The 9,976-nt window shown below is 42.1% G+C and overlaps 1 protein-coding gene across 1 annotated transcript in view; it reads right to left on the bottom strand.

The window, feature by feature from the left end:
- The window catches only part of SNTG2 (syntrophin gamma 2), a 1,542,102-nt gene extending 1,534,336 nt beyond the window's left edge, over window positions 1–7,766 (bottom strand). The window contains exons 1-2 of the mRNA XM_069605189.1: window positions 7,719–7,766; window positions 6,830–6,967 (exon numbers count right to left, since the gene is read on the bottom strand). Coding sequence (XP_069461290.1) covers window positions 6,830–6,967; window positions 7,719–7,766 — 186 coding nt within the window. The remainder of the gene's footprint in view (window positions 1–6,829; window positions 6,968–7,718) is intronic.
- Between the last annotated feature and the right edge of the window lie 2,210 nt (window positions 7,767–9,976).

Here is a 9,976-nt window from a genome sequence, read left to right on the forward strand (position 1 = left end):
TCCTCATCAGCACTATGCTGTGCCGATGCTGCCATCTCCCCAATTGTGCTGGCATCACCAGACTGTGTGCCATCGTCCATGCCTGTTATGTCCTCAGCTGGTGTGGAAAGTGTGTCCAGGGGTGCAGGGGCAGGTGTCTGCTCATCCTGTGTGGGTGTCTGTGTGGCTTTTTTGGCACTGGTTGATGTTCCGGGTGCCACTCGGACCATCCTTGGTCCACTTGAAGTTGATGGTCCTGTGCCATCACCTTGCCTCCTTGCCCTTTTGGCTGCTGTTGCGCATTGTGCACTCCCATGTGCTTCATCACTGTCTGCATCCGTACCTGTGGGAGACAGAGAGTGGCAGGGCATCAGTGATGGTGGTGCTTGCATCATGCATGCATTAGTCTTTGAACAGGTGGCGCCATGTGATCAGTTGCATGCCTGGCTTTGTAGCGGACTGTGTACATGCAAGGTTGGAGGGTGCTTTTTGGAATCGTACAGGTGTTTGCATGTATGCCATGGTGTCTGCAGTTGGGCGAGGACTATGAAGTTGATTAGTTGTCGTGTTTTTGTAGGGACACTCACCTTCATCTGCCGATATTGGCACGTCATACTCAGCTCCACGGACTCCTTCAATTGACTCTGCGTCGATGAGTGAGCTGCAGGTCTCCTCCCATCTGGCCAATTTCACTGGTGAGTGTGGTCCTCCTCCTGTTGCCAGCCCCTGGCTCCGATTGGGTGACAAAATGTTGCGGATTCTCAGCCTGAGGTCATCCCACCGTTTTTTACAATCACGCCCTGTGCGTGCAGTGGTGCCGACTGCACTTACTTTCTGGGCTACTTCTTCCCAGATGGCCTTCTTCTGCAGCTGGGCTGGACGCCTGAGGTTGCTGCAGAACACCACTTCAGCATTCGCCACTAGGGTGTCGGCTAACATGTTAAGCTCATCGTCCGTGAACCGTGGTTTGCGCAGGCGGGCAGTGCCTTTCTTGGTGGCCTTCGACATGTTGTCCGTGGTGGGCTAGAGGTTGTGGTGGTGAAAGTCCAGTATGTGGAGGATGGCAATGGATTGTGTTTTTGAAGATGGCACCATGGCGTTTCCCGTTCCGGCGCGATGATGTTACTTCCGGGTCCGGTAATGACGGGCACGTTTTTAGCACTATGTTAATACCGGTACCGCTATTTAGGGGTTGTCGAGGGCGGAGGCGTTATGTGCGCATTCGTCGATGCCGCTATATGGGGGTTTGAGGGTCATTACCAGCATGCCGGTAAGGCCGTTACCGGCATGCAGTGGTGCGCATGCTCGCGCACTCTTAATCGCCCACTGTTTGCGGGTTGAAGCCAAGACGGGCATGTTATTTACAGCATGCAGGTAAGGGCTGATTTTTAGCGTCAGACTCGTAATGAGGCCCAATATCAGATTGGATGGGAAGCAATGAACCTCTTACAATGGTTGCATGTCACAAATTAAAATACATTAGGACATGTAGATAGAAGACAAATCCATGCACCAAACTCCAGCAGTGCGCTAAATAAACATAGTAACAAAAAATACTCTTTATCAACAAATGTCACCAACAGCTTGTAAAAAAGTGATCTGTAATGCTTGGTATGGGTTTAATTACAAATATTATAAGGGACACCACGTTTGGGTACACCACGGTCAATCCTGGTTAAATTAACTACAAAATAATTAAATTAAAACTGGGTGTGTCAAACCTCCTGTACAGAGGACCATATAATCTTAATGTAAAGGAGAGAAAATATTAAACTCACAACTTTTCTTTTAAATAGTTCACTTCAAATAGCAAATGTATTATTAAGAATCGAGCAAATACAAAATTATTTTGAGTGAAAAAATGTGTTTTAGGTAATCATAAAGTTGTCGGCAAATAGTAAACAATTATTAAATGCTAACTATTAAAACTACAGGTTATTCGTGAAATAACCTGTATACCCACCAACTACAGACCCATCACTACTGTCCCCTTCCTGCTTAAATTCTTAGACAAGGTAGCTTACCTTCAAATACAGAAATACCTAGAACAGAACCACCTCCTGGGAGTCTGTCAGTCTAGCTTCAGACCTCAACACAGGACTGAAACAGCACTGATCGACCACAAGGCTCAAATCGACACTCTTAGAGATAATGGTAAAGCCACCCTATTACGACTCCTTGACTTATCAGTGGCATTTGATTTAGTAGACCACAACATACTCTGTAGCCACCTAGACTCGGCAGCTCATTTCTAGCAAGAAGCGATAGGCTGGATACAATCTTTCCTAAACAACAGGACCATGCATTTCTTTTCCACCTCTGTATCTGCTCACCCATCCCCATCACCTGTGGTGTGCCTCAGGGATCTTGTGTTTCCCCCACTCTGTACAACATTTTCACAAAGCCCCTTTTCGATGATTTTGATGGTCTTGGTATCACCTACACTAACTATGCTGATGATACCCAGATCCTCTTACTGTTGACAGGAGATTACGTCAAGGATTTGGCCTTCGTGAATTGGTTGTACCTCATCATCCAGGCATGGATGGCCTCTCATGGGCTATACCTGAATGATGACAAGACTGAGCTCATCATCCTGGGCACCGCCCTTAACATGAAAAAACTCTGCCATAACTACACAAGCTTCATAATAGACAGAAACAATATCAAGGTAGACAAAGAAGTTAAAACTTTAGGTTTTTACATAGACGCCAGCCTCTCCTTCCACAAACAAGTCAGCTCCATGGCCTCCTCTACAGCATATAAATGAAAATTAATTAGAGCGGCCAAACCCTTTCTCTCCACCAACAGCTGCACCACCCTGGTCAGAGCCCTAATTTTGTCAAAATTGGATTATTGTAATGCCCTATACCTAGGAGCTAAGAAATATATTACAAACAAAATCCAGATTTTATAAAACAATGCTCTTGGAGCAGCTCAGATCATCCCCAAAAAAGAACATATTTCTGACATAAGGAGAGCCAACAATTGACTCACCACTAATGACAAAATTTAATTAAATGTAGCCTCACTTACACACAAGTGCCTTAATAACGGCGCCCAACGATACCTCTGAGACAGATTCAAGAGGTACTCCCCCAACCGACCTACCAGAACCGCAAACTCCAATCTCCTCACAGTGCCCAGATTCAAGCGCTCTACAACTGGAGGTACAAACTTCCAGGTGAAAGCTGCCCAACACTGAACTCCATTTCCCCGTCTTAAGGGTAACCCAAATGTACCATACTTTAGGATCAATTACATTCTTTGGATCAAGGAAAACAATCGCTAACTTACCTCTGTCTGTCCGGCCCTACCCATTCAGTGACCTGTAACTTCCTCCTTCTTGTGTACATATGACAAACTTCCGATATTTGCAGTTATTTTGTACTTTGTACTTGCATTCTCTCTTCTGTTTTACATGGCTTGCGGTAGCAGCCATGTAGTTATGGTGAACTTGCTAAACCCATAGGAAGAGCACTTTTTTGAGCGGCTTATAACTTCGCTCCTGCGGATGAATCCTCAGCAAACTTTGTAAAAGCAGTATATGGCCCACTCTGAATTTGTTTGCAAAGTTTGGTGAGGTTTGGTCAAGGGGGGGCAAAGTTATAGGGGGGTCCCAAAATTTCTTTTTTACCATAGACATAATGGGAAAATACTTTGCTCATGCCTACATCCCAAACCGCTGGATGGATTTTCACCAAATTTGTGGCAGGAGCAGCGGCTTGGTCCCGAAAGCGGGCTTTTGTTAATTTGGTGTAAATCCGTCCTGTAGTTTTTTTGAAATGACCAAAACATAAGGCAAAAAAATGTGTGATATCTATGTCCGCTGCGCAGACACACTTCCCTGTACGCTCCGCTGACAGGACACCGATTGACTAATAGACTTGCGTCATGTCCGCGGACACACAAAGTGTTCGCTGATTGGTTGGTGTGAAGCTTGAGGTGCGTCGGATTTTTTGAAAACTCCTGCCATCTTGGATTCTCGGACACCGGCCGGTGTCTGCGGACATCGCAGTAAAAACATATTAAAAAACATATTTCACTTGTCAAATTTATCGAATAATCCCTGGGGAGGTGAGGGGTGATGAGGATGCGAAGGAATATGGCTGCAAGAAGTAAAAAAGCAAAAATGGGTGTTTTTCGCTGCAAAAGTCCGCAAAAGTCCGCAAAAGTCAGAGAACAGTCCTGTTAAGTTTGCAGACACACCTGTATTACAGAGTTGGTGAAAAGCAGTTCTTGGATGGCTTATAACTTTGGCGCCATTTAATGAAACTGCATTATATTCCCAACCTGATCCCGAATGAGTTTGCAAAGTTTGGTAGGATTCTGTCAAGAGGGGGCAAAATTAGAGGGGGGTCCCAAAATAATGTAAAGGCTTATAAATGAGGTACCATTTGATGAATCTGCACTTAATTTTCCAGCAGTAGTGGTGGCTCTTGGGGAGGAGGGATGGCATTAGCTGATGACATTTTAAGAAAAATAGCAGTTTTGCTAAAAGGTTGTACTGTGTACTAGATTGTTAATGGATAATCAGTAGGAATAGGTGTTGGAGATGTGCAATGGAAATTTTGAAGTTGAAAGTTCCTAGATCAGTAGAAAATGTTCTCGGGCAGTTCCAAACTGCCCGCGAAGCACGGGTCTTATTGTGAAGTGCGGTTGGGTTCTCGGACACGTCATCATGCCGTGCACCAGTGTATGGTCATATATTGGTAGACATCTACGGATGCAAAACTAGTTGAAATAGTTGCAAAAAGTGTATAGAAGTGTTAAAAATGAGTCTAGAAGGTGGGAAATGGCAGAGGTTTAATGTGGCACTTTGTAAATTGGACAAATATATTGCTTTATTGGGTAGGTATGATATTAGTAAGTTGTAGGAAAATAGCATGCACTGGTAAAAACCCATGAAATTCACAGAAATAACTTTGTTAAAGGGACGTAATGGTTAAGTTGCACTAATGACAACCTATGAAATTCAATGAAAAAACTTTGTTAAAGGGATGGTATGGTTAAGTTGCACTAATAAAAACCTATGAAATTCCATAAAAAACCTTTGTGAAAGCGAAGCAACCATAACTCTTGCCACCACCATGAACTGCTAAGACTAATACCCAGGACATCAAACATGACATCACAAATGTCATTGATGACATCACATGTGAAATACATTTTTATGAAAAGTCCCTACAAGGAGTTGTGTTTATATTGTTGGTAACAAGATGTCAGGGGTGATCGGGAGACTTATGAAGTACTTAATCTATTAAAGAATGTACTCATCTAAAATCATTGTATTGGAGTGTTGTTGTTAATACAGAAACCTAATCATATATAAACATAGGCAATGACTGCAGCATGCACCATAGAAGTACACTATTTATAATCTTGTAATTTTGGATAGTACAATAATGAATGCTACCTTATCAGAGTTTTGAGTAATGTTAAACATGTAATAACTAGCTAACAATTCAAGAATTACAACACTTGTGCTAGTACAAACAATACATATGAAGAACCACAATGCATACAAATCAGAGGGACATACAAGGAAACTAAAGTAAGGAAGAAAGAAACAGCATCATCAGAACAAGTTAATGACATTAAAGTTTGTCTTCATTTATACAAATGAAGTGTGTGTTTGAGGCTTCCTCATTTCCCCATTTAGGTGCACCATGGGCTGAGACCAAACCGTAAGGAAAGTACTTAAAGAACACATGACAAGGTTAACGTCTAGATATATAGCACCTTTTTCAATTTTAATATTCTGACTGTCAGTGAACAAACCACCTGGGCTATATATGTCAGTGAACAAAAACAAGTGGCCCAGATATGTGATGTCATCAGTGATGTCATCAATGACATTTGTGATGTTATCTTTGATGTCCTGGGTGTTAGTCTTAGCAGTGCACGGTGGTGGCACGAGTTATGGTTGCTTAGCTTACCATAACTGTCAAATTTCTGGGGGTTTTCGGTTTTACTTGTAACCATAATCTCCCTTTAACAAAGGTTTTTCATTGAATTTCATAGGTTTTTATATGCATATCAATGTACAGCAATGTAACCAAGCTGAAAATATCCTTACTGCTTTCTGCGCCCTGATACCCTTGGGTCTGGCCCGCATTATAAATAATAAAACAAACGAAACCAACAAACATACAAATACATATAGCAAACATGTTATCCCAGGATAACATAGGCCTAAATTAATTTTGTTAGGCTATTTATTTTAAAACAAGAGCTATTATCTACCACATGACATGTTATGTATGTAATTGTATATGTATTTTGATCGTATTTTCTGTTAATAATTTGTTTATTCTTTGTTGACAAATTTTCTGTTTATAAGTATGGTTTTTACAATCTTTCGCTATTAGGTTAATTTTAAGAAGACCCTGTAGTTTTAATAGTTAGTATTTAATAATTTTTTACTATTGCCCACTACTTTTTCATGACCCAAGACACATTTTTTTCCACTCAAAAAATGTTTTATTCACTTGATTCTTAATAATCAATTTGCTATTGGAAGTGAACTATTCAAAGAAAGGTGTGAATTGAATGTTTTCTCTCCTTTAGAACACGATGATATGGTCCTCTGTACATGAAATTTGACACACCCGGTCTTCATTTAATTATTTTATGGGTTTAATTACATCCTAGAGTGGTCTGTGTTGGCTCGGAATGCAGAACTGTGACATCAAATCTCCACTGAAGTTGAGTAATTATGTTATTTTATTATCATCGGTGAGTAAGATGTCACAAGTAAACTAACAAGAATATCATGTACAGGTTTCTAAACAGATATTGCAAGATTCCAAGCCCTATAGAAAGACTCGTATAGATTTCCAGCACTTACATTTGCACTGATATCATTCTCTCCAACAGAAACAATGTCTTGCTTTTGGATTGTTAATACGTCTTTTGTAAGCTTTAATCGAACGTCAAAAGCACGTTTGGATCCTTCGTCGCATAGCAATGCAACACCTATTTTTGTCTGTAACGAGAAAAGAAAACACGTCCATCATATTGGGACTATCGGATCACATAAACTATGAATGCATTACAATTAAGCCTTATTCTAAATTATAAATGGTCCCATAAAATAATATGCACAAACATATATGAACATGTTTATTTATGTAGAACATTTCAGTGAGCTAAGAAATTGTAAATAATCAGAATGCATTAATACAAAAAGAAAAATCATAGAATACACAGTGTTATGAAAAACACTGTTAATGGCATAACAAAAGGTAGATATGTAAATATTATGAAATAGTTATCATCATATTCATACATTCATTGACAGTCTCTTTCGCTTATTGGAAGACCATCATAAAAGCAAGATAAATTACAATAGGAGGAATACATAAAACATTGAAAATAACATAAAATATATATCATAATATAAAATTCCTCCTTTAGAAAAATGTGTTTTAAATGTACGAGTGCACAGCATGGGCAACTGTCAGGTGATGAATGTAATTACTTATTTGAACCAGAAATTGACCTTAAATTACAACACATACATGTTTTCCCTTAAAGCTTTGAAAATCGGACAAAAATAAAAAAGTGTGTCAACTCCTCCCCTGTAGAGTCATCAGACACACACATTTCGTAAGATACTAGGGTGTCTATTATGATTGCAGATATATACTAATGAAGCCAGTGGGAGTCAATTAGCCCTTAGAGTAAAGATCACACCCCACTTTCAGGGTCAATAGAACCAGCTTTACTATCCATACAGAACTATAACACGTGTTCAAAGTGATGTTTTCCTGAGCTCTTACCATATTCAGAGATAGGTTTTTTATAAAGTTTATAAGCTGCTACATTCAGAAAGCAGGGCTAGCGGGTCTACTGAAAGTGGCAAAGATGGTTCAGAGAATATCTCAGTGAGACACACTAGAGACAAGGGGCACAGCGACCATAATTTGAAGTTACCATACATTGACTGAGATGTTGATTACTATTTGTTAGGCGGAAACCTGTGCAGTTCCCTCTGGGACCACTGCAAAAGATTTAGGACTGCAGGTGTTTGGCAGTAAACCCACTTGGTAGCAGTCTGTACCACACAGATTCACTTGGTAGCTGTGGCTGAGCAGTCAGACTTCCCTCAAGAAGAGTTAGGCAGTATGTGGAGTATACACGATAGGGCAATCTACACAGCAGAATAAGCAAACACGGAACAAGGCTTCGGTGTAAAGATATAAAGGTATTTATTTATCACAACACATCTATAGAAAACACTCTGGCACTAATACGGCAAACAACTTCAATCACAATTACTATACGAAGAAAAAGATCAATCCCCCTAATAATAGTTCGACAAGTCTAGGTTCACCGGCATCACTTATTTGCAGACAGAGGTGTATGCTTTAACCTAGATGGCACTCTAGTATTCGTTAGGACGGGAGACAAAAATAAGGCAGGTTATGAAGTCAACTCAGTACCAATACCTTACGGACAAATGCAAGGCAAGTAAGGCAGGGTCTACTGCAGATCACAAAGTTCAGAGGCCAGGACCACTCGGAGAGAGGCAAGGCGATATGTCCCAAAAAGTGTCTCAGTGGAAATGCGCTTCGAGTCTTTATCGCAAATTGTTATGGAAGATTGGACCAGTTCAGAGCAACACGTTAAAGAAAGCTTGGAGGCGACCCAATGGAAAGGCGAGGATTAAGACACCTCACTCTATCTGGCAGAAAGGGAAGCCAGGCGGACACGGTACCTTGTTTGTGGAGATACAGCTCCGGCGGGGGCAGTTGTTCCTGGTGGTGGATGCACATCGGGTCTTTGCCAAGAGTAGAGATGATCTCGTCGTTGAAGAAAAGTGAAGTCCGGTGCACCACCAGGGAAGAGACCAGCCGCGGAGTGCTCCGTCACAAGGCACCACCTTTTGGTCGTGGTACAGGGGTAGTGGCTATCCAGTTGCCGAGGTGCTCTGCACGGGCAATTCGACCACTGTGTCCTGGAGCGAAGAAAAAGCAAAGGGGACTGGTTGTTCCCACCAGTCAGGGGAAGAGACTCTCCGGCAGGGAGATCTCCTCTGTCGTCGGGAAGTGGTGAGTCGGTTCCGCAGGGCTCCACCGGAGGTGTCGTCATTGCAGGTCGGCTCAGCTTTACCCTCGTCGGATTCTTAGGTCCTGTGGCGACTTCTAAAGATCCAGTCCCAAAAGCCCTGCTTTTAAGCAGAAAACCCCCTTTCATTCAGCCTAGCTGTCAATCAAAACACGCTAAGTGGTGAGCGGTGTGGCTCACCACTTGGGCCAATCACACTAGAGTGCGACAGGAGTTGGCAAGGCAACTCGGTCCAGGGTGCCTAAACCCCCTCCCACACCTCTGTGGTAACCCAGACAGAATGGCACCACTTTGGAGGGTCCCTGTACAGAAGCCCGCCAAAAGTGGAACAAAGGGCTCAACCTTTGGTTTAGGAGTCACAGAGACGAACACAGACGCCATTTTACAAACCGAGTTCTGGCAGTAAATACCATCCGATAGACCTATTTAAGATAAGTAAATCGGTGGTATGTTAGAGGTTAACAAGAGAAAAAGTAATAATCTCCAACAATGGGAAGAATCCCATAGGGTTATATTCGGGGTCGAATATAAAAAGTAGTTTCCACTGCCACCAGCCAAAACTCGGTGAGGGGGGACGGGACAGTGCCCCCTCGAATAACAGACCCAGGAGTAATCGAATTACCCCTACTAGTACGTCCACAATAGGATGGTTTGTACTAGTTCTGTTAGTAAATTTAGGTCTAGTAAAGCCAATGGTGACTTTACATGCCCGGGAAGACAGTAGTCAGTCCCCGGGTATGGAGTCTATGATGGAGGTCCGCTAGGATGCCCCAGTGCTACGGCACGGAGGGTGCATTTTAACACACATAGTAAAACATATGAGACCCTATGGAGTAAAAGAGCCCATAGAACACATGGACATTCAAAGGAATTACACACATTCATGTCCAAGAGTGGGAGAAAAAGAGTCTCACTCTTGGCAGGA

The sequence above is a fragment of the Ambystoma mexicanum genome, chromosome 4p (genome assembly GCF_040938575.1).
Source record: "Ambystoma mexicanum isolate Mex_15411 chromosome 4p, UKY_AmexF1_1, whole genome shotgun sequence".
NCBI lineage: Eukaryota > Metazoa > Chordata > Amphibia > Caudata > Ambystomatidae > Ambystoma > Ambystoma mexicanum.